Source organism: Alligator mississippiensis, chromosome 5, assembly GCF_030867095.1.
Source record: "Alligator mississippiensis isolate rAllMis1 chromosome 5, rAllMis1, whole genome shotgun sequence".
In the NCBI taxonomy this organism is placed as follows: domain Eukaryota; kingdom Metazoa; phylum Chordata; order Crocodylia; family Alligatoridae; genus Alligator; species Alligator mississippiensis.
This window is the reverse complement of record NC_081828.1, coordinates 81,264,724-81,287,554: the sequence shown is the minus strand read 5'-3', so window position 1 is coordinate 81,287,554 and position 22,831 is coordinate 81,264,724. Positions and strand designations below refer to the sequence as shown.

The window sequence follows — 22,831 nt, the reverse complement described above, 5'->3', positions numbered from 1 at the left end:
TAAATAAACTACTCTTAGTAATAATGAGGGGAAGGGTTATTTCACTACTTTGTTGTCATTTTTAAATTTCTTACCTTTCCTCTCCTCCTCTCCTTCAACACAAATTGGTCAACTTCCTACAGCAATGCAGAAATCCAGAAAAAGAGAAGGAAACATACCAGCATAACAGAGGAAAAGGTTACAGATGTGGACAGCGTAGTATAAAATAGCAGTGAAAGAGAAAGAGCTACTTAAATTAAAGGTTAATTTATAAGAGAACTCAAACTATGAGAATTCCAGCACTGATGATTTGCAGAAAGTTTTTTTCCCTCAAATAAAAAAAATTAGAGCAGTGTTGTATTTAATCTAAACAATGTTTTCTGGAGACTAGGAAAAATAAATGTTCTTTTTGCTCCCTATTCAAAAGAATAAGATTTTGTATTGTTGATTGCCAAAATAATGATAAGAAGCTAATTATGCAGGCCTGCTAAATTCTGGAAGGAAAAAACATCTTGGGCTTCAATTTGGAAAAGGAAGGAAAAGAAAGACAGTCTCAGATAATCCCTTTTCTTTCAAAAGTAGAAAATATATAAAGAACAGCCTTTTAATCTTCATATATGGAAATGAACTAATTCTGGAGGCAGAATTATAAAACTACCATCACATTTTACCTTCTAAACATAACTGTACACATTAAAAAGAATTTAAGATTACTCCTGATGTCTACAGCAACACTGCAGTTACCCAAGTCATTCAGAAACAAATTCCAGAAAAACCACCTAAATGATTAGTGCAAAACAACTTTTTTTTTTCAAGCAAAGCCTATATTAAAGTGGAGCATTTAATAATGTGTGTTAAAATACTTTTAGGAAAATGAGTATTTGTTTACTTTCAGCAGAACAGATATGCTATTAAACTTTCATCTCCATTAAAGAAGGGTTTTTTGAGCCAAAAAGAGGATAGCCATGTTCCAGTTTCTAATAATGTCATGATTACACAGAAAAGGTAATTTATGAGGATGTTTCAGAAACTAGCAGCAATTTCTGAATAAAACTATTTTGTGTGCAACAATAGTTTATTGAACCACATCACTCCTCTACATAGTTGCTTTGCTTTGCAACACAAGTATTCCAGCGAGTTAGAAATTTCTTGATACTGTCCTCAAATAAGCTTTTTGGTTGCTGTGACTCCGACATCAGAAGTTGCACCACTGGCAAATATGAACCCACAAAGAGCCTCCTTCAATGGCCCCAACAGGTGATAATCACTTAGTGCAAGGTCGGGACTGTAGGGCAGATGTGGTAAGGATGTGGCAGTGGGTGTTGCTATTGACTGTGACTTCCAGGAAGTGGACAAGGAGTGGTCCTACGCCAGTGGTCACCAACCAGTTGATCTTGATCAACTGGTCAATCGTGAAGCCTCTGACAGTCGACCTCAGCCTGTCAGAGGCTCCACAATTGGGAGCAGCAGAACGCACATGGCTGGGCTGAGCCACACCCCCTGTCGCCCAGGCTGCACTGGGTGAGTGGGGTCAAAGCCTGGGCAGCTTGTCCGGGAGGCAGGGGGGTGGGAGGTAGCAGGCGGGACGCGGTAGATCCCGGAGTGCCAAAAAGTGATCTTCACCATAAAAAGGTTGGAGACTACTGTCCTACGGGTGGTGGCAAATATGTGTGTTTTCACTGTGTGCTCTGCGTTTTTCTCTCAGGATTATAATGGTAGACCCAGGCCTCGTTCCTGGTAATGATGCACAAGAGGAACCCCTCACCTTCATCCCACACATCTTGCAGAGGCTGGGGATACACTTCCACACGTTGTCTTTTTTAATGCACATGCATCAGTTGCTTTGGCACCCAATGGGCACATAATTTCAGGTCATTCAAGTGACTGTTCAAAATGGCATGGATACTAAAAGCATTTACACCCGCTTCCCCCACTAGCTCAGGAATACTACTTGCCTGCTTACACACACTGCAGTGTCAACCTTGGCAATGTTTTCCTCTCTTGTGGCTATGTTGTGGCATCCCACCTGGGGTTCATCCAGTATGGACATGAAGCTGTTTCTGAACTTCTCCACCCACTTATAGACCTTCCATTGAGCCGTACAGGTCTCACTATATTGTGCCACAATCCTATAGTGAATTTCACCAGACAGCAGATCTCTGGCACACAGAAATCAAATGTCAGAACACTTCTTCTTTTGTACACACTGACAGCTGCAAGGCCACATTGTCTATGTGCTCACTAGCATCACACGTAGGTTCAGCCTAAAAGGATGGCAGCATTGTCAAATGCACCCACCAATGCTCCCCACTGCTGTGTAGTTTCCCACTTTCTTGCAGACATGCAGCATGAGTAGCTGTTTTGCTGTTTGTTTCTGAAACACCCTTGTAACACTGAACAGTAAACAGTACATATAAAAATACTTAAGACAACAGATTCTTATGGTAATAAGCGTGATTATATAGAACACATGAATGTTGTAATTTAAAGTATGTTCACCTCATATTCTTTTCTGCAAATTTTCAGGATGTCATTCTTTGAAGAAGCCTGAAATCAGTTAAATTGCTTATGTTAATGTACAGCACAAGCTAATTAACAAGAAAATCATGTAGCAAAGAAAAAAATATACCAAGTTTACTTGAATCCAAGATGAGGTTTTTCCTCCCAGACTGAATATGGAGAAAACAGCCCCCTTGTCTTAAATTCAAGTACAAGGTGTCAGGAGGCAGGCAGCTGCTGTGGCTGTGGCCCAAGTCCCAATCGGGACTAGAGCCACAGCTGCTGCCTTCCCCCCAAATCCCCTCTGCCATCTGTCCCCTACCTTCCCCCTCCCACATCCTCAAAACCCCCCACCTCTACTCCCCCACACTGTCTTGTAGCAGGCAAGCTGAGTTATTGGATCATCTGTATAATTGGGATAGATATAGAACAGAGAATGCCAGTTTGTGCCCAAAAGCTTGTCCAATATCTTTCACAACTATACTGTTGGTCAATAAATAAACTTTTTTTTTCTATATACATTTCCTGAACTATCACCGCCACAACACCATTTTAACCATACTCAACTAAGTCAGTTGTGGGCCCCACAATTGAGGATATGAAGAAACTGGTCAGAACGGAAGGGAATGCAAACTATACCATGGTGGCGCACCTTTGGGTGCTTGTCACTTTAAGGGCCTGAGCAGGCTGTGTAGCAGCCGGCATGTGACTACAGAGCCAATCAGGTGGTCACATGACAGCCAGGAGGCCACATGATAGGAGCAGGGTGAAATAGCCTCAGAATAAGAACAGGCTCCAAGGGCTGCCGGGCATAAGATCTCTGGGGTTCTGGACAAGTCCGGAGAGTTGATGACTTAATGGTGGGGCTTGGGATGGACTCCTGCCGAGTATGAAGGTCAGCTGCTGTTAGACTGAGGCCAGGGAATCTCGACTGGTCAAAACAAGGGGGCCAGGGCTGAAAGGCTGAAGGGCAAGTAAGCCTACCACGAAGGGCAGGCCAAAGCTGCAGAGAGCTACTGGCACCCTGACTAACCTGGAAGCAGGGCCAGAGCCTAAAAGAGGCTGAAGATCCCTTCGATGGAGAGACACATCACTGCCAAAGAGAGGATAGGCGGTCAGTCGGCCAGCACTCTGGTGACTGAGGGTATGTGATGAGATGAAGGCTGCAACAGAGTGCCCAGGAGTGAGTAGCCCAGGGAGAACATCTAGGAGCCCAGTGAGGGAGCAAAAGACGAGGGCAGGTAGGCTTGCAGTGGTCCTGGGGACCTAAAACTACACCCTGCTGGGGAGGATGGTGTTGTGGGGCTGTTTGTGGCAGGGCAGTCCTCAGGAAATGCCACACCAGTGCCTCACTAGTGAAAGGTGAGTATGGGGCGCTGGAAAGCCTCAGCCCCCGCTGGCCTAGGAGGTGGCCCTGTGGAGGGGAAATGCTAGGGGAGCACACCCTACAACAGCACAGGGGCTAGGAGGGCCCAAGGCCTAAATGAGAGTGAGGCTTAGTGGGAGGCCTGAGTAGGAGTGAGGTCCAGCTATGTCAACAGACACCTGAGGCCCAAGGGGCATCAAGCCCCAAAGCCCCAGTGAGGGGGTGGGGTAGTTACCCCAGTGAGGGGACAGAGTGTGAGGGGCTAGGAGCCTAATAAGAGGCAAGGAGGCCAGAGCATAAGAGGGAGTAAGGGGCCATAGGGGGAGGGAGGAAAAATTATTGGGGGGCTGAGCACATGCACACCCCCCCCCCCCAGCAGGTACATCTGTGGGGGGACGGGGTGCGGGGAGGGAGTGGGGCTTGGGCAGGGGCAGGCCCTGTACAGCCGGGGAGAGCATGGAATAGAGCTGTGAGTGGTTTGTCCAGGGGGCGCCTGGCGTGGGGAGGGGGTAGTGGCTCTCGCCACTGCATACACCCCAGGAGGGCATGGGCAGCGCGTGCCCCCAGATCTGTGTGCAAGGTGGGGCAGGATGCAGCTGTGGTCTGGGACTGCACTGGGCTGTTCCCAGTGGGGGGGAAGGAGAGGGGGTTGGGCCACGCTGCACTCAGGGCAGGCAGCAGCAGTGGTGCCAAGATAGCGGCTGGTGAAGGTTACAATGAATTTTGGGGTGGCTGCAGCCCCCCCCTCCCCCCCAGTGCCACCTGCCCTGAGAGCAGCCCGCCCAGCCCAGCCTCCCCACCCCACCGGGAAGAGCCCAGAGTAACCCCAGCCACAGCCCACAGCCACAGCCCACCCCACGCAGATTGGGGGGCACTCGTTCCACCCTGTGCCGTTCCAGGGCGAGCACAGCGGCAAGAGCCACATCCCCCAGACAAGCTGCTTGCAGCTCCATCCCATGTCCTGCCAGCTGTGCAGTGCCTGCCCCAGCCCCACACCCTTCCTCACCCCTGCTGCAGATGCCAGAAGCCTGCAGCCAGGCTGCCTTCGCAGCTCTACCACTGCCCCATGTTTTGAGGAGGGCTAAGCCCCATTAGCCCCCTCCCTTCCACTGCCTATGGTAGAGGCCCCAGTGAGGGGGCATGTGGCCAAAGCAGGACTACGGGCACCTGAGGCCAAGTTTGGGCCTAAGGCCAAGTGCAGCCCAGCAACGGGGCCAAGGGAGTAACAGTGGAAGTGATTTTGGATGCCATCTGAGAGACATGGGACACAGTCAAGGGGAGGTCAGAGCTGTGTATTATGCTCTTGACATCAGGGTAGAAAATGGGCAGTCTCCTGACTACAAACAACTATTTAATTACAATGAAGGCGTAGCAGGAGGACAGACTGTCCTAGACAGGTGGGCGGGCCAACATTGTGACCAGACCCAGGAGGGCCCCCTGTCACATAAAAAGAGACTGAAAAAATTAGGTACGTTTCAGTTCAGTAAAAACAGAATTAAAGAGGGACGTGATAGCCGTTTTCAAATATTCAAGAATGTACATCTTTTCCCCTATTAGGTGGTCTCTGTGCTGCATCTGTGCTGAAAGATTGCAAATCCTATTAGATCCAATTGGGTGGGGGGTGCAGAATGCACCTGCACCACACCCACACTGCCCAGGTGAGTTCTGCTGCATGTGCCCCCCTGCTGCCCCTTCCTCCCCCCAGCCCCAGCCAGCGCCTTCCCACACACTCCCCACCCCTCCCACACACAGTATACAAGAGTAAGACTATTTTGAGATATTATGCAAATCACCGCTATATATACTGCTTAAAAAACATAAATCCAGACAAAAAAAGTATTTTTTTGAAATAGAAGTAAAACATGTTATAGTAGATGTTTGATTTTTAGTATATGATTTGTTTTTTATCTATAATTTTTTAAAATAGTATCTTCCAAAAGACTGTGTATGTGTGACCCTGGACAGTTCAAAACTTCTTAAGTGGCCAACCAACAGAAATAATTGCCCACCCCTGCAGTAAAGCCTGTCAAACCTGTTAGCATTCCAGTTCAACGCAAACTCTGGAAAATGCATCAAACAAATTAATCAAAACACAAAGGATAGGCAATATGATGCTATAACTGTACACACAGAAAGCAATATTATTTACTACGCAGAGAAAAAGCAAAGCTTCAAACAAGCACTGGTGGGGGGGAGGAATGGCTATGGCAGAATCCCTCAAGTTTGACATTTTTTTTTGTAATAGGGAAATGTTTCCTTCAATTCTGAAAACAGAAATATAGGAATGCAAGAAATGAGACTAAGCAAAATTAAATACCACGGAAGCAAAAGGACACTAATGTTGCTTTCTGGATATTCGTTACATTTTTCTCCCCAATTTCCTTTTTAAACCAGCAGCTTAGGCTTGTACCTTAATAAAAAATGTGTGAACAAGCACACTTTTCACAAGCGACCACAACACTGCCAACATAACTTAGGTAGGAAGCATGAATGTTATGTCCAAAACAGTAGTCAGGAACAGTTATGACCTTCAAGGTCCAAAGTGGGTCAAACCCCTAGCCTGCCTTCCTCCTCAGTGTCAACGATCAGACCCAGAGCAAGAAAGGTAGGCTTGAAGGGAGCATGCAAAACTCCAACTGCTTCTTGTTGTTTCGTGCATTTGTGCCACTTCCACTCCTCCCTCTCTGCTGTCTGAGCTATTTAACCTCCTATTTGTCAACAGACTCCTCAACCATGAGGTCAGCATTACTCGCACCTAGCGACAGGATGCTTTTTCAGTTATTTCAAATGGGCAATTCTAATTAATAAGTGATTCAAGTTACATCTCTCTAACCTGTTACTTACATTTCCAAAAACAGAACTAAAAGCTGTTGCATATTTTGTCATGTGGTACAGTGCAAGATCTCACTTTTTAAAAAGAAAAGCTTCAATGACTAAAACATGACAGTTGGGCACGCAGATTAATTCTTGATCTAGTTAGCATTTTTAAAAAGGATTTTTGCAATATTTCCTCAAAATTAAATAAGGCTTCAAAAAATTCAGTTAATTTATTTTTAGTTTCGCTTTTTACATGCTATATTGTTCAATAACATACATATTAAAGATGGAAGAAAATTAGAAAGCCTTACCTGTTTACATGCCTGTCGACATTCCACAGCAATGGCTAGCTCACAGCAACCTAAGCCAACCCAACCATCAGACTTTTTCAAAACACCTTTAAAATAAAATTCCACCATGTATTATGGTAATAAAAGTATCAATACCCCCACACACCCACAACTAAGTTGCTTCTCAGACATGATAAAGCAAATACCCACAGCTGTGTGCCAACAGTATCTTTCCAAATTACAAGTCAAACTTTTTGGAATGTAAAGGACCACAAGAGGACAAAGGCTTAATAATCATGATAATTTGCAATTACATTAATCTTCAAACCACCTATACAATATTTACAATGAATTAAGCCAAGCAATACCCTTGTGAGAAGTATTATCAGGACTCAAAAAGTTATTTAATTGACAGAAGGACTAAGCCTTAATAGCCAGGAAGGAAGGTAATTAAAAATAAATACACCTATCTTTTCAAATATCTTGTCTTCTTTTAAGATGGACATTATTTGGGGCATTAATAGGGTCGTATTTTCAGTTAATAACATTTAAAAGAATTCTGTCAATTATGAGGGGTACACCAATAGAGATTTTTTGGGTTGATACCAATGGCCGATTTTGAATGAGCCACACTGGCCAAAAATGAACTGCTTGCTGATATACAGTTGGGCAGCATGGGAGAGCAGCATCTGGCTGGTAAGTCTGTTGCGGGGAAAGGGGCGAGGGGGAGGAAGGGGCATGGGGGGGGTGCAGATCAAGGCCCCCACAATGAGGGAAACAGTGGGCTGGGGCAGAGGCTGCATAGCCAGTGCAGAGCATGGGATGGAGGCCGCAGCTCAGCTGGGGACCATGGGAGGGGCGACATGCAGCCCGGAAGGGCATGTGCCCCCTGATCTGTATGTGAGGTGAGGACGGGCTGCTGCTGTGGGCTGGGGCTGAGCTATTCCTGGCAGGCTGCACTCGGGGTGGGCAGCAGCGGTACTGGGAAGGGTCCTATGGTGGGGGGGAGCTGCTGCAGCCACCCCAAAATCTGCCCCGCTCCCAGTACCGCTGCTGCTCACCCTGAGTGCAATCCGGCCCAGCCCCACATCAGAAAGAACTCAGCACCACCCCAGTCCGCAGCAGCAGCCCGCCCTTGACCCACATGAGATATGGGGGTACATGCCCCCCCAGGGTGTGTGCAGCAACAGGAGCCACCACCCACTCCCCATGCCCCCTGGATGAGCCACTTGCAACTCTATTTCATGCCCCGCCTTGGCTGAGCAGCGCCTGCCCCAGCCCCAGGCCCAGCCCCAGCCCCAGGCCCAGCCCCAGCCCCAGCCCCAGCCCCAGCCCCAGCCCCACTCCACTCCACTCCACTCCACTCCACTCCACTCCACTCCACTCCACTCCACTCCACTCCACTCCACTCCACTCCACTCCACTCCACTCCACTCCACTCCACTCCACTCCACTCACTGCTGGGATCTTGATCATCCCCCCCCCCCCCCAACACCCCTTCCCTCACAACAGACTTACCAGCTGGTTCCAGCTGCTCTCCACACTGCCAAGGTGCACTCCTGGCAGCTTGTGTGCTGCGCTGCAGCTATGCACATACACAAGACATTTATTGGCAACACTATCAGCTACCATCAACCAAAAAAACCCAATTGCGGATACTGTTAATTTTCCTTATATCAGTACCGATGTGATATGGGACCAATGTATCAGTGCACCTCTCTCAATAATAACTCTCTTGCTCTTCATTCCATTCCTCCTTCCTCCCTATAAGTTTGATGCATCTTTTTCTGAATTGTTTTCAGTAAGTCTGATCTTTTCCTTTTGTTGCTCCAACCCCTCCTTCCTGCACCCCTGCCAATATTTGCTTCTATGCCTCACTTATTCTATTTCTTTTTCTCACTTCTTTCTATAAAATATCTTAACAAAACAATTCTCTTTTCGAATTTATTCCACAATCTCTTCTCCTCTCTCCTGCATTCAGCCTGTCTAAAATCATAGAAAATAAGGGTTGGGAGGAACCTCAGGAGGTCATCTCATCCAACCCCCTGTTCAAAGCAGGATCATCCCCAACTAAATCATTCCAGCCAGGGTTCTGACGAGCCGGGCCTTAAAAACCTCCAAGGATGAAGATTCTATTACCTCTCTAGGTAACCCGGTCCAGTGCTTCACCACCCTCATAGTGACAAAGTTTTTCCTAATATCCAGCCTAAACCTCCCTTGCTGCAACTTGATACCATTGCTCCTTGTTTTGTCATCTTTCACCACTGAGAACAGATTAGCTCCATCCCTCTACGCAACCAGCCTTCAGGTAGTTAAAAGCTGCTATCAAATCCTGCCTCAGTCTTTTCTTCTGCAGACTAAATAAGCCCAGTTCACTCCGCCTCTCCGCAGAAGTTATGTGACCCAGCCCCCTAACCATCTTTGTTGCTCTCCACTGGACTCCCTCCAATTTATCCACAGTCTTTCTATAGTGTGGGGGCCCAAAACTGGACACAGATGTGGCCTCACTAGTGCAGAATAGAGGGAAATAATTACTTCCCTCAAACTGAAGATTATGAAGATTTTCATTCATGAAGATTTGCAAAGAAGACATCTCTACAAAAGAATAATTTAGCTGTAGCTACTTCACAAGTATGGTAGTAAGTCAGAAACTGTAAAGGTCTACAGACATATTGGTTGAAGAACCATGCACCTTTACAAAGTCTAAAATGTATTATATTGTTATATTCTGTTTCTTAAGAAAAGAATTAAACCAGTAAGATTTTTACAAATTATAGCTTCCCTCTAGGAAATAAATTACCAATTACCAGGAATAAGAGAAGATACAGTATTTATAAAAACCCGTGTAAATTCATGCATCTTTTAGAAAGCCCTTTGGATTGCTCCTCCTGTTCAATCTTGGCTGACATAGTCAATTCTTAGCAGTTAATTAAGAGTTGTTTCAAGGGCCACAAACTGCTGCAGAAAAGATAGGTTAGCATTTGGGGAAACAGTAGTTTAAACACACTGTTCTTTCTTCTCCATCCCCTCTGCATGCCACTTCATGTTCCACCCTCAACTACTTCCCTCACTCTATTTCACATAATGGAAGCAGGGATTTTGTCTGTTTTTTGATGATTAAGATCCATCAATAAATGGCTATAAGATGGTGTCAGCTATATGCTAACAACTTGTAATGAATGTCTAAAGCTAATAAAAGATATATTATACTCATATACACTAAATATTTTATTAAGAAAGTATAACATTTATGTTTAAAGAGTAAATATAGTGGATGTTTCTCCATTACTGGCTTGTATAAATGAATGCTCAAATGAGGTAAACATCCATCTACAGTTATTCACAGGATCAGCTACATGCTATTTTCATCATAAATTTCATAGAACAATTGCTTAGGCAGAATGCTTGCAGCAGCACCACTCTTCAAGAATGATCAGTTTCCCTAGGTGTTTGAGAAGATCTTCAGAAGTATGTATTTTAAAAATATAAATAATTTTAGTGAGGCAGAGAAAGAAATGAGTTAGATTTAAGCAGCAAAACAGGGAAATAGCTGTTGATCAACCAGAAAAAAATTCAGAAGACTAAAAATTGTGTTGCAGCAAACTGGCAGGTGATTTTCTATAGAAAATCTGCTGCCGGTCTCCATACAGCATTGTGGTGTTATGCTTACAGTGGCACACAAATCTATTTGGCATTTCCAGACACATCAGTCAGACACAATTTCATAGCCTTTTACTAGTGTGATAAAATATTTGAAAAGTGCTGAAATATGCACCTAAACCATGGTTTCTGAAACAATCATCTACAGGGGCTTAGCTGGTTACAGCTGCTGGTTGGCTCTTTCTTGTTTCCAGCTGTTATAGTAGAACCTTGATACTTTATGGATTAGGGTCCCTATCCTCCTGTGAAGAAAAGGGTATGCAAACTAGCCAGGGGTATACAGCCAGAGCAAACAGCCGTGCAGGCAATCATGGGTGCTCCAGCTATTTATTGCAGCTTATATTTCAAAAGCCACTGCTTTTCTGGTGAGTTATGCAAGAGTGCTGACCAGCTTCAGATAAGTAGAGAAGCAGCACCCTTTGAAGCAAAAGCCACAGCAAACAGCTGAGTGGCTCATCTTTAATTTGGCAACCGACTGCAAACTAGGCAAGTTATGAACCACCCAAATAAAAGCAATCCAAGTTCTAATGTATGTTACATTTAAAAGACAGCTAAAAACACAAATATTGTCATATTATTCATTTTCTATTACAAGCAATTACTGTAATTGCTATGGAGATTTTACTGGACCAGGATAGAAATAAAAGTGTTCTGCACAAATGTAAAAATTTAGGATACATTAAATAAATATATATCGGGGCTATGGTGCTAATTATAGTGTTTGAAAATCTCTTGCATGTAAACTCTGAGGTGGATACTTGCAGAGATCAGTCAGGCACCATGTTTCTAATGGTCAACTGACCAAGCTGGGTAACTGAAAAGACAATGGCTCAATTCCCCCTAACTAGCCCTTTACAGAGGCACGAGAAGAGCTGGCTAGTTAATCTCCCCAAGAGAGAACATAAGAAATTTCATTTATTTGGTCCATCTAGCCCAGCATCCTCTCTCACACAGTGGCAGGGTGTGGATGCTGAAGGGGTGAGGGTAAACAGGGCATTTACAAAGTCTTCCCCTCTGCTCCTCTCCCATTGCAGTTTCCAGCAGTCAGAGGCAAGAACAAGAATTGTTTGTCTTTCCAGTTTTGGCTTCTTGAAATAACAACAAGTACCTCTAATATGTACTTGACAGAGAAGTTAATGTCAGACACATATCAGAGACATTTGCTCATTTTTGAAGAGGCAGGATGAAAGTTAAATCAAATTAATTCTTGGTTAAGGTGGAACTGAAAGTAGGATGAAGAAATAAATGGAACAATAAAAGAAAAAAAGAAGAAAAGGATACCTTAATACAGTTAACTCACTAAACATTCTTCTGGGATACTATGCAATATTATTATTGCTATTATTATTTAGATTTATATCCCGCTCTATCCAGGAAGACTCGGGCACTATTCTTATCCCAGCAGCCATGGGGCACTGCTGAGAATGCGGAAGCCTGCTTCAGGAGGAGCACAGAATCGGACTCCCCCTGCAAGACAATAAGGCACCATGGGATCTACTGTGTAATCCCACATTCGGCATGGCAGGAGGTGCGATTGTGTGGAATATGCATTAGATCCCATCACGCTTTTACCAGCACATATAGAGAGGCCCTGACACATTACATTTAAGATGCAATTAAACTGTTACTCACACCTTAACTAGTAACCTGGCCACACACTGAAGTCAATTTGTGACATGATGGCTCAGTAAATTATCTATTAAGTTATTCCACACATAATGTAAAACAACTTTGTAGCTCATTTACATCATCCCTTCAACTGAATGTGTAGCAGGTTGGGACTGGTCCATGACAGATCCTAAGGTTCAGCTGAGTGTTAGGATCCAGCATGGGAACCCCAGAGATATAAATCAACTGGGCTGGGGCAGAAGGAGTTCCTGTACCCTGGGCCTCCACCTGATTCCAAGGCAGATAGGAAGGGGCAAGTAAGGCCATCATCAAGGAGCATGTCCCCAGTCTTCAGCTCATTACATCCCAGACTTTTAGAAACCATATGTTCAGCTGGGCTGCATACGTAGTTTTCTCACATCCCCAGTGCCCAGAGGCCCCAGAATCATAGAAAATTAGGGTTGGAAGGGACCTCAGGAGGTTATTTAGTCCAACCTCCTGCTCAAAGCAGGACCATCCCCACCTAGATCGTCCCAAACAAGGTGTTGTCTAGCCAGCTCTCAAAAACTTCCAAGCATGGAGAGTCCACAACCTCTCTGGGTAACCTGTTCCAGTGCTTTACTACCCTCCTACTAAGCAAGTTTTTTCCTTATATCTAACGTAAATTTCCCCTAGTACAACTTGGAAACCATTATTCTTTGTTCTGTCATCTGCCATCAGTAAAAACAGTCTACTTCCATACTCTTTGGAACCCCCTTTCAGGTAGCTGAAGGCTGCTATTAAATCCCCCCTCAGTCTTCTATTCTCCATAGTAAATGGAGTTCCTCCAGCCTCCCCTCATAAGCAGAGAGCCAGATTTTCCATGTGCCATGGAAAAACATTGATATTCTCCTTGAAAGGAGAAACGTGTGGGAAACCACAGGTTTCTCCTTGCAAGCTGGCAGAGTTCCAGCCTGCAAGGGCTACTTGGGGCTGGGCAGAGGGGGACACAGGAGGTGCCAGGTACATGTGCGTGTGCACACACATGCATGTGGCAGGCAATACAACTAGGCGGCAATGTAGAGCAGCTCCCCCAGCTGCCTGCAGGTAAGACTGTGGGGAGGGAAAACCTGATAGAGGCCCCCATGGTGAGGAAGTGGGGCAGGGGCTACTGCCCAGCCAGGGAGGTGCATGGGGCCTGGGTGGAAATGCATGGCCACAGGGCCTAGCTGAAGGAGCAAGAGGGAGCCACAGGCAGCTCACCCAGGGGGTGGAGGTGGGGGTTAGCTCCTTGCATACTCCTGGGGAGGGGGGCATGAGGGAACACATGCATCCCCAGATTTGTGTGCAGGGTAGGGGAGGATGTCGGCTTGGGGCTCCATGTCCTGCTGCCCTCCCTCCAGGGGCTTCCGTGGCCCAGTAGGTGGGAGCCAGTGGGAGAGGGTGGAGCGACTCATTGTTTCTGCCACCACTCGGAGCCCCACACCAGCCATGCCGCCACAGCAAGGCATTCCCATCTGCCTGGCAGCAGCAGAGGGCACACCTCCACGCCACAGCCCTGCTGCTGCTGAAAGGGCAGGGGGCACCTCTCCATGGCAGTGCAGCTGGCATGGGGTTTCCAGCAGCAGCAGCAACAATGACCCGCTCCACTCTCCTGTGCCAGGTCTCGCCTGCTGGGCTGCAGAAGCCCCCAGGGGGAGGGCAACAGAGTAGGGAGCTCCAAGCTGTGTGCGTGTGTGTGGCTTTTCATTCTAATTGCAGGAAAACACAGATTTGGGGGATTTAAAGAGAATTGGGTGGGTGGGTGGTTTGTTTGTTTTACAAATCAGAGAATTTGGGATTTTTTAAACAGGATCTCTGCTTATAAGTTGTCTGCCCCAGCCCCTAACCATTTCTGTTGCCCTCCACTGAACCCTCTTCAATTTGTCCACATCCTTTCTATAGTGTGGGACCCAAAACTGAATAGAGTACTCCAGATGTGGCCTTACCAAACAGAGTACTGAACAGAGGGGAATAATCATTTCTCTTGGTCTGCTAGCAACATTGCACTAATGCAGCCCAGTATGCTGTTAGTCTTCTTCCTAACAGGGACACGCTCTTGGCTCATATTCAGCTTCTTGTCCACTGTAACCCCCAGGTCCTTTTCTGCACAGCTGCTGCCCAGCCAGTCAGTCCCCTGCCTGTACCAGTGCATGGGGTTGTTCCGTCCTAAGTGCAGAGCTTTGTACTTGTCCTTATTGAACCTCATGAGATTTCTTTTGGTCCAGTCTTCCAATTTCTCTAAGTCTCTCTGAATCCTAGCCCTACCCTCTAGTTTATCTACTATTTCCCCCAGCTTGGTGTCATCTGCAAACTTCCTGAAGGTGCACGCCATCCCATCTTCCAACTCACTGATAGAAATATAGAACAAAACCAGCCACAGGACAGAACCCTGGGGCAATCCACTTGAGGCCAACTAAATATTGAGCCATTTATTACTACCCTCAGAGCCCAACAATCCAGCCAGTCTTATATCCACTTTACAGTCCATTCATCCAACCTGTACTTCCTTAGCTTGCTTGTAAGAATGTTGTGGGGGACTGTATCAAAGGCCTTGCTGAAGTCAAGGCATATCACATCCACTGCTCTTCCCACGTCCAAAGGGCGAGTCATCTCATCATAGAAGGCAGTCAGGTTGAGTGAGTCAAAGACATGACATGACCTTGGTGAACGCATGCTGACTGTTCTTAATCACTATCTCCTCCAGGTGCTTAGAAATGGATTCCTTGAGGACTTGGCTCCATGATGTTATCAGGGACTGAGGTGAGGATGACTGGTTTCTAGTCCTCCAGATCCTCCTTCTTCCCTTCCTTAAAGATGAGCACTATATTTGCCCTTTTCCAATCATCCAGGACCTCTCCCAAACACCATGAGTTTTCAAAGATAATGGCGGCTCTGCAATCACATAAGCCAACGCCTTCAGCACTCTCAGGTGTATCACATCTGGCCCCATGGACAAGTACACATACAGATTTTCCAAATAGTCCCCAACCTGCCCTTTTGCCACTTAGCTGCTCACCTCCCCCACAAACTGTGCTGCCTAGCGCAGTAGTCTGGGAGCTTTCACAGATTTCATAGACGTTAGGGCTGGAAGGAACCTCAGAAGATCATCTAGTCCAGCCCCCTGGCCAAGAGGCAGGAAGTCAGCTGGGATCATAGGATCCCAGCAAGATAAGCATCCAAATTTCTTTTGAAGGTGTTCAATGTAGGTGGTTGAACCACCTCCGGTGACAAGCTATTCCAGACCTTGGGGGGGGGGGGGGGGGGCACGGACACTAAAGAAATTCTTCCTTATGTCCAGCCTGAAACGATCTTGAAGGAGTTTATAACCATTTGACCTTGTCATCCCCTGGGGCACTCTGGTGAACAATCGTTCCCCCAGATCTTGGTGAATACCCCTGATAAACTTATAGGTGGCCATCAGATCACCCCTGAGCCTGCGCTTTTCCAGGCTAAAGAGCCCCACAGATGTTAGCCTGTTGTTGTAAGGTCTGTTTTCCTGACCTCTGGTCATGCTCGTGGCTCTCCTCTGGACTCTCTCAAGCTTCTCCACATCCTTCTTGAATTGTGGAGCCCAGAATCTGATGCAGTACTCCAGCTGCAGCCTCACCAAGGCCAAGTGCAGTGGGAGGATGACATCCTGAGATTTACTTGAGAAGCCATCTATGGCCAGAGTTTTGTTTGCTTTACCAGCTGCAACATTGCATTGGTGGCTCATGTTCATCTTGTGGTCAATCATGACCCACAAGTCTCTTTCGGCCATGGTGTTAGCAAGCATAGCACTGCCAAGCCTATAAGCATGCTGTGGGGTTTTTTTTCCCCCCCAAGGTGGACTACTTTGCATTTGTCAGTATTGAATGTCATCAGGTTTGTATCTGCCCACTTTTTAAGCCTATCCAAGTCAGCCTGGATCACCAGCCTGGCCTCAGGTATGGATGCTCAACCCTTAAGTTTAGTGTCATTGGCAAACTTGGCCAGTCCACTTCTGACACCAGTATCTAGCTGACTTTGCCTGTGAAGACTGAGGTAAAAAAGGCATCGAGAACTTCAGCCTTTTCTGCATCATCTTTCACTAGGTTGCCTCCCCCACTCAGTAAGGGGCCTACACTTTCCCTCATCTTCCTCTTGTTGCTAACATACTTGTAGAAACCCTCATTACCCTTCACATCCCTTGCTAGTTGCAACTTCAATTGCGCTTTGGCATTCCTGACTTCATCCCAACATGCCTGAGCAATACTTTTCTACTTCTCCCTAGTCAGACTGGCCTCCCAGCGTATCCAGCCATCAGTTCCCTGAGTGAGTCAAAGTCTGCTTTTCTGAAGTCCAGGGTCCTTACTCTACTGCTCTCCTTCCTTCCTTCCTTTGGGATCCTGAACTCAATCATCTCATTGTTAGTAATCCCCAAGTTGCCATCCACTACTGCATTCCCCACCAATTATTCCTTGTTTGTGAGCAGCAGATCCAGAAGAGCATGACCCCTGGTTGTCCTCTCCAACACTTGCACCAGGAAGTTGTTCCCAACACTCCTCAAAGGCTTCCTAGATTGCCTGTGCATTGCTACGTTGTCCTCCCAGCAGATGTCAGAGAGACTGAATGAGAACCAGGGCCTGTAATCAGGAAACTTCCACTAGCTGTTTCAAGAAATCCTCATCCACCTCCTCCTCCTATGCTGGTCTATAGCAGAACCCCACCATAATGTCAACCTTGTTGTTTGCTCCTCTGATCTGAATACAGGTATGTTCAACAGGCCTATCCCCAGCTTCATTCTGGAACTCTGAACCATCATACAGCTCTTTTACATAAATTACAACTCCTCCTCCTCTTCTCCCCTGCCTGTCCTTCCTAAATAGTTTGTACCCATCTGTGACAGCACTCCAGTCAAAGAGCCTCTTCCTGATCCTAAGGCCCCCATGCACTGGGGATGTCCGAATACTGTGTGTGCAGCCCAGCTGCACACACATTTTGTAAAGACCCCAACATAACTGGGCCCCACGATCACAGAGAGGCTCCCAAATCTCAGGGTCCTTGTGTGCCAGGGCCTGTAAATCCTACCTGTGCCACCCAGTTGGTAGTTTTTACTTATCACAGCACATGAGGATCCCAGGCTTGGGTTGCGGCAGCCCATTCCTTAGGTCCCCATGCACTCAGATGAGTAAAAACTGTATGTGCTGCTCAGCTTAAGAATTCCTTCCTCCCCCTCCCAAATCTGTTATAAGACATGACAAGAATACCAAGTGAACATCAGACTGGAGAATAGCATCAGTTACTTTAGACCCCCAAGTTAACCTGCCATGTTTTAGGTTAGAAAGAGGTAGTTATAGCTGTATTATCTTCAAGCCAGGCAGAAGAATGGGTAGATTTGTACTTTGTACTTTGCACTTTGTATACATAAGCTTTCATAAGCAGAAGCCCTCTGCTTATGAAAGCTTATGCTATACATCTCTAATTAGCTAATGTATTAGGTTGTCAGTGCCAGTATATTAAGGAAGAAGGACACACTTCAACTATCCTTCTTGGATAGCAATATTTAGGAAAAATACAAATATCTACAGACTGTGCTACACTTCTAAGAGAGAGAGACCATCTATAACAAAGCAAAGAAAACACTATGACATTCATTCTGTCTGGATTTCACCAACCAGCTTGTGAAGGTGAAGGAACTGAGGAGAAAAGGTCAGCTATAACTTCTGTGAAATATCCAAGGCAACTGAGTCACTTAGATATTCTTAAAGCAGCTGCCCCAAATCCCACAAAACAGTGCCATATGTTACAGGAAAACAATTAAAATTTCTTTGTTGTGGAGAAATGTACTGTCTAGACACCAAGTTTGGGATACTAGAGAAAAAAAACAAAACACTTCACTCCTCTGAAAAGATGTTTTGCAGCCCAGGCTATCCACAATATACAGAAGCAATGAGATTTTTCCAAGCCTTCAAAAAAGAGGAGGCTTGAATACTATGGAGACTTCCCAAGGTTTCACACATGAAGACAGATGATTTAGCAACATTTGTTTAGCCCGGGTTTTCACATTAAGAGACTTCAAACAATATCACTTTACTATACTAACACAACTTCTAATACAGCATGCATTCTTTTCTTGAATGTAAAAATATAAAAGTGTTCTGCTATCATTCTGTGGCTAAAATTGAGAGCAACATCTGCCATCAACCACGTACTGCTTGAGTTTCAAGAAAGTTAAATTTAAAAGTTGGCCATAGTTTCTGGACCAGGTATAAAATAGCTTCATTTCATTCAAATAACTTAAGGTACTCTGCAAAGGTGAATGTCAATATCCTCTTGTTATAGACATAAAGCATTAAACCAGGAATTTAGCAGCCCAAGGTTACAGTGTACCAATGGCAGTGTTGTGCTTCCTGATTTAATCATGTTCTAACCATCCATTACACTCAAACATTAACTACAAAAAAAAAACAACAAAACCTCGTGTCCCAGGAAGATTAACTCCTTTGAATAAAGTAAGTTCAGTTCCTCTGTGGCAGGCCTAGGGCTTCCCAGGTAGACTTAAGAGACAAAGAAAGCATCTAGGACAACTAGAGAAAAAGGGAGATAGCGGTGATCAATGGGAAATTCCCAGAGAGCTGCATGTGTTCCTTGGAGAAAGCAGCTGAAAGAACTGCCTACAGACATTACTGAGCCAAAAGGCTGAAAGCCAACAAGGCAGCAGAGGGACTTGCCTTCTCCATGCCACCAAACCAAACCCAAAGAGCTGGAAAAACAAGAGAACAGCAGGATTCATCTGCTGACTTCCCCTGTTCCAGAACGGATTTGAGGGCCAGGGAAATAATGTGGGATGGCAGAAATGCAATGAATTTTCCAAACTGGAGAGGGCTGAGAGGCAAGGGGGCAGAGAGTCTGGCCAACTGACTAACCGGCCCAACAAAATGGATGCCCCTGCCTCTGCTGTAGAAGGAATTCTGAGCCTGAGCTGGTGCAGCTGTTTCACAAAGGGGATGGAAGGGCAGCCCTGGAAGAGGTGGGACACACCAGAACTGGGGTATGCGTGTTAATATACCTTGTGCAGGACTTTTAAGGAGTATGTGCATTAAGTGGAATAAATGGAAAATGTTGCAATTGTAAGCACTTCCACTATGTGTAATGATCAGGGATCCGGGTTTTCTATTTGGCATGGAAAAATACGGTAAAACCCAGGTTCTCTTATTTTAAGAAGAAAAATGCATAAAAAGGCAGGTTTCCCCTTACAGGCTGGCAGAGTTCCAGCCTGCAAGGGGCTGGGGGGAGCAAAAGGAGGGCAGTGAGGCAAGAGGTGCCATGTGCACATGCATACGTACACATACACATGCACATGGCCACCAGGCAGCCTGGAGAGCTGGTCCCGCAGCTCCCTGCAGGTAAGTCGGGGCGGAGGGCAGGGGTGGGGGATTGAGACCCCCATAGTGAAGGATGGAGTTGGGTAGGGCAGAGGCTGGGGATGCTGTCCAGCCACAGTGGTGTGGCCACAGAGCCTGGGTGGGGAGCGAGATGGAGCTGTGGGGGCTCATCAGGGGGCAGGGGGCTGACTCCCTGCGCACTGCCAGGGGGGTACATGCCCCCCATATCTGTGCACGGGGTAGAGGTGGACTGCCTTCTGTATGCTCAGATTCCCCGCCCTCCTGCCCTCCCCCCAGGGCATCCACAAACCAGTGGGTGGGACCAGACAGGGAAACTGGATGCCACTGCCTGGAACCCCGTACTGCCATGTCAAGGAACCCCCTGCCTGCCGACAGCACTAAGGGTGGTGGTGCAGAGTTATGCCCCCTACTGCTGCCAGGGAGCACCTCACCATGGCAGCACAGAGCTCCCAGCAGCAGCAACAAGCCTCCCTGCCTCAGTCTGCTGTGCCAGGTCCTGCCTGCTGGGCTGTGGAAGCCCCGGGGAGAGGACAGCAGGGTGGGCAGCCTGAGCCCACAGAGGACAGCCCACACCTCCCCCTGCCACGGGCTCTGCTCTATCTGTGCTGCCCATGGGGGAGGGGAAGCTGAGCTCCACCACAGCAGCCACTGCCTCTCACGTGCAGCAGCCAGGGCTCAGGCACTGCTGTAGTGGAGGGCAGGGAGCTGTGGACCCAGGTCCCTGGCCCCACAGCTGTGGCAGCTGGGGGCCCCCTCCAGCAGGGCTGGACAGGGCAAGAAGTGAGGGGCACAAGCAGGGCCCAGGGGGCTGTGTGTGGGGAGTGAGGGACAATGGCACGGGCAGGACACTGGTATAATCAGGGCTGCTCAACACCACAAAGCAGTGGAAGGGGACAGCCACAGCTGGATCTGTGTCCTGGTGAGCAAAGGAAGGGGGCAGGGAAAGCTCTGGATTTACCATGAGAAAAAACCCCAAATCAAACACTAACATTTATAGGTATTTAGAATTTATTTTATTATCGTGATTGAGGCACTGGCAGGCTTCCAAATTGTTTTGAAATTGTAAATATATCAATACTTGCCCTGTTCCTGCAAGGAGCCCCATGCTTGCCTAGAAGAGGCAACATCTCAGCTGGACCCTGCTCATCTGACATCTGTAAAGATCAGGCGCTTTTATCTAATAGCTGATCAAATCAGCTTCAACTAAAAATGCCAATAAACCCCCGCTGAAGTGCCCAATCTTCACAGATGCTGCAGAGCTGGATCCAACTAATATGCTGCTGCTTCTGGTAAAACATTTTTGGTTGGTTTGTTTTTTTAATGTTTGCAAGCAGCCAAAATGAATGAGAAAAGATTACTGGAACTATTTGGTAACAAGGCAGAATAAGATCCGATCATTCAGGAGAAATAAAATGGGACTTAAAGCACCATCCCTAATAACTGCTACTCTGTTTCACTAATGTTTTAAATCTACATGACACTGCAATCCAAATAAGAGTTTTACTTAGTTTCATTTATTAAAAAAAACCAAAAGATGCAGGTCAGAAGGGACAACAGTTCTTGAAAATACTGGACAATAATAGGGCATCTAGTGCTGGGCCTAGGACAAAGATGCCATAATCAATAATCTTTTAAAAAGGCAAAGGTGCACACCGAATTGAGGCTTTTTCCTACTTTTGAAGGACAAATATGACCATCCTTTTCTATGCCATACCCAAAGAAATGGCTAAGTTAATTTAAACAAATATGAATATAATCTACTTCCCATACAGAATATTTTCTAAACGAGGAAAAAGCCACATTTGCCTTCCATTTTTGCTATGAGTTAAAGCACCACAGTGCAAAACAAGCAAACAAAAAACTGCACCTTATGCAGTAACACATCAAAGTGAAACTATTTTGTAATTCTTGCAATCTGGAAATTAGAGGCATTTGTTATTGAAGCAAACCTTTTTTTATCAGGCAAAATATAAATCACAATATTTTGATGTCTCTTACCTGGCAAAGAAGAATTTATACAACCCCAAACTTCTCCCTGAAAAGTAAAATGCAATTAAACAAAAGTAAATTTTTAATCAATGACAGACCATGACATTCTACTACATTCATACTCAAGTTCAGAATAGAACAGCAGAATGACTAATCTACCAATGGTGCAAATTTCAAGGCATTTAGACAAATTTATAAAAATCCAGAAGATTTGAAGGGATTGTTTAAACTGAGAATGATGGTGCTAAGAAGTGCTCAAACTGGACAAAGATATATGCTACAAGTATCTGCAGTACTTGAACTATTATGTCTTGAAATATAAAGTACAACAAAAGTTACAGATGTGCTGGAGAAAAGACCAACTGAGGCCACAGAAGAATGACTCAGTAAAGGTTATGAGTCTCCAATACATAGTTAAACTAAAGTAATTAACCATTGAGATTAAAATGATATGCAGTGCACCAACTACTACTTTAGAACGTCAAAATGGAAAACTATCAGTTTCTCCATACCATGTACTCAAGCCCACAGGGTTTAAGGGGTGGGCAAAATATGGCCCGCGGGCCACATCCGGCCCACTAGGTCATTCTATCCAGGCTTCAGGGCCCCTAAAAAAATTAGAAAATTAATATTTAGCTGCTCCTGGCTTCCTGTCAAAGATGAAAAGAGACAGGGGTAGTAGGACCCAGGGGAAGCCAGCAGCAGGACCCAAGCAGCCCAGAAGCAAAGCCTGCCTGGCCCCGCCGCACCAAACTGGAAGCCTCTACCTAGCAGAAGCTTCTGGCCTAGGACCTTGGGGCTGTTCCCGCCTCCCTCCGCCAGAGAGGGGAATTCAGATATGAGGCACAGAGTGGGGGGGAGGCAGGGAAGAACCGTGGGCAATCGCCTCAGTCCTTGGGGCCAGGCTGGACCAGCTCCTGCTGAGTCCTGTGGTCCGGCAATGCAGCCAGGAGCCACATGGTGCTGGAGTGACTGACAGCGGGAAGGAAAATGGGAGAATGGCAGCTATAGGCACAGGAGTGGCAGTCAGCGGGCACGCAGGAATGCAGAGACAGCTGGGCAGGAACGCAGGGCCCACGCTGGTGTCCCGGGGCCAGTACCAGTGCAGCCTAGAGCAGGGCAGCAGGAGTGTGGGGTCTGGCGCCAGCTGTGCTGGAGACGGCGCAGGGATCCCATGCTCCTGCTGCCCCACTCTAGGATCTGCTGGCACTGGCTCTGGGACACTGGTGCAGGCA

The 22,831-nt window shown here is 46.4% G+C and overlaps 1 protein-coding gene across 3 annotated transcripts in view; it reads right to left on the bottom strand.

The window, feature by feature from the left end:
• The window catches only part of RECK (reversion inducing cysteine rich protein with kazal motifs), a 114,877-nt gene that overhangs the window by 75,396 nt on the left and 16,650 nt on the right, over positions 1-22,831 (bottom strand). For 2 of the 3 annotated variants that reach the window (XM_059728549.1, XM_014602959.3), the window contains exons 4-6: positions 21,606-21,642; positions 6,973-7,058; positions 2,479-2,526 (exon numbers count right to left, since the gene is read on the bottom strand). In XM_059728549.1, the coding sequence (XP_059584532.1) occupies positions 2,479-2,526; positions 6,973-7,058; positions 21,606-21,642 (171 nt within the window). The remainder of the gene's footprint in view (positions 1-2,478; positions 2,527-6,972; positions 7,059-21,605; positions 21,643-22,831) is intronic. The other variant, XM_059728548.1, reaches the window with a different exon arrangement.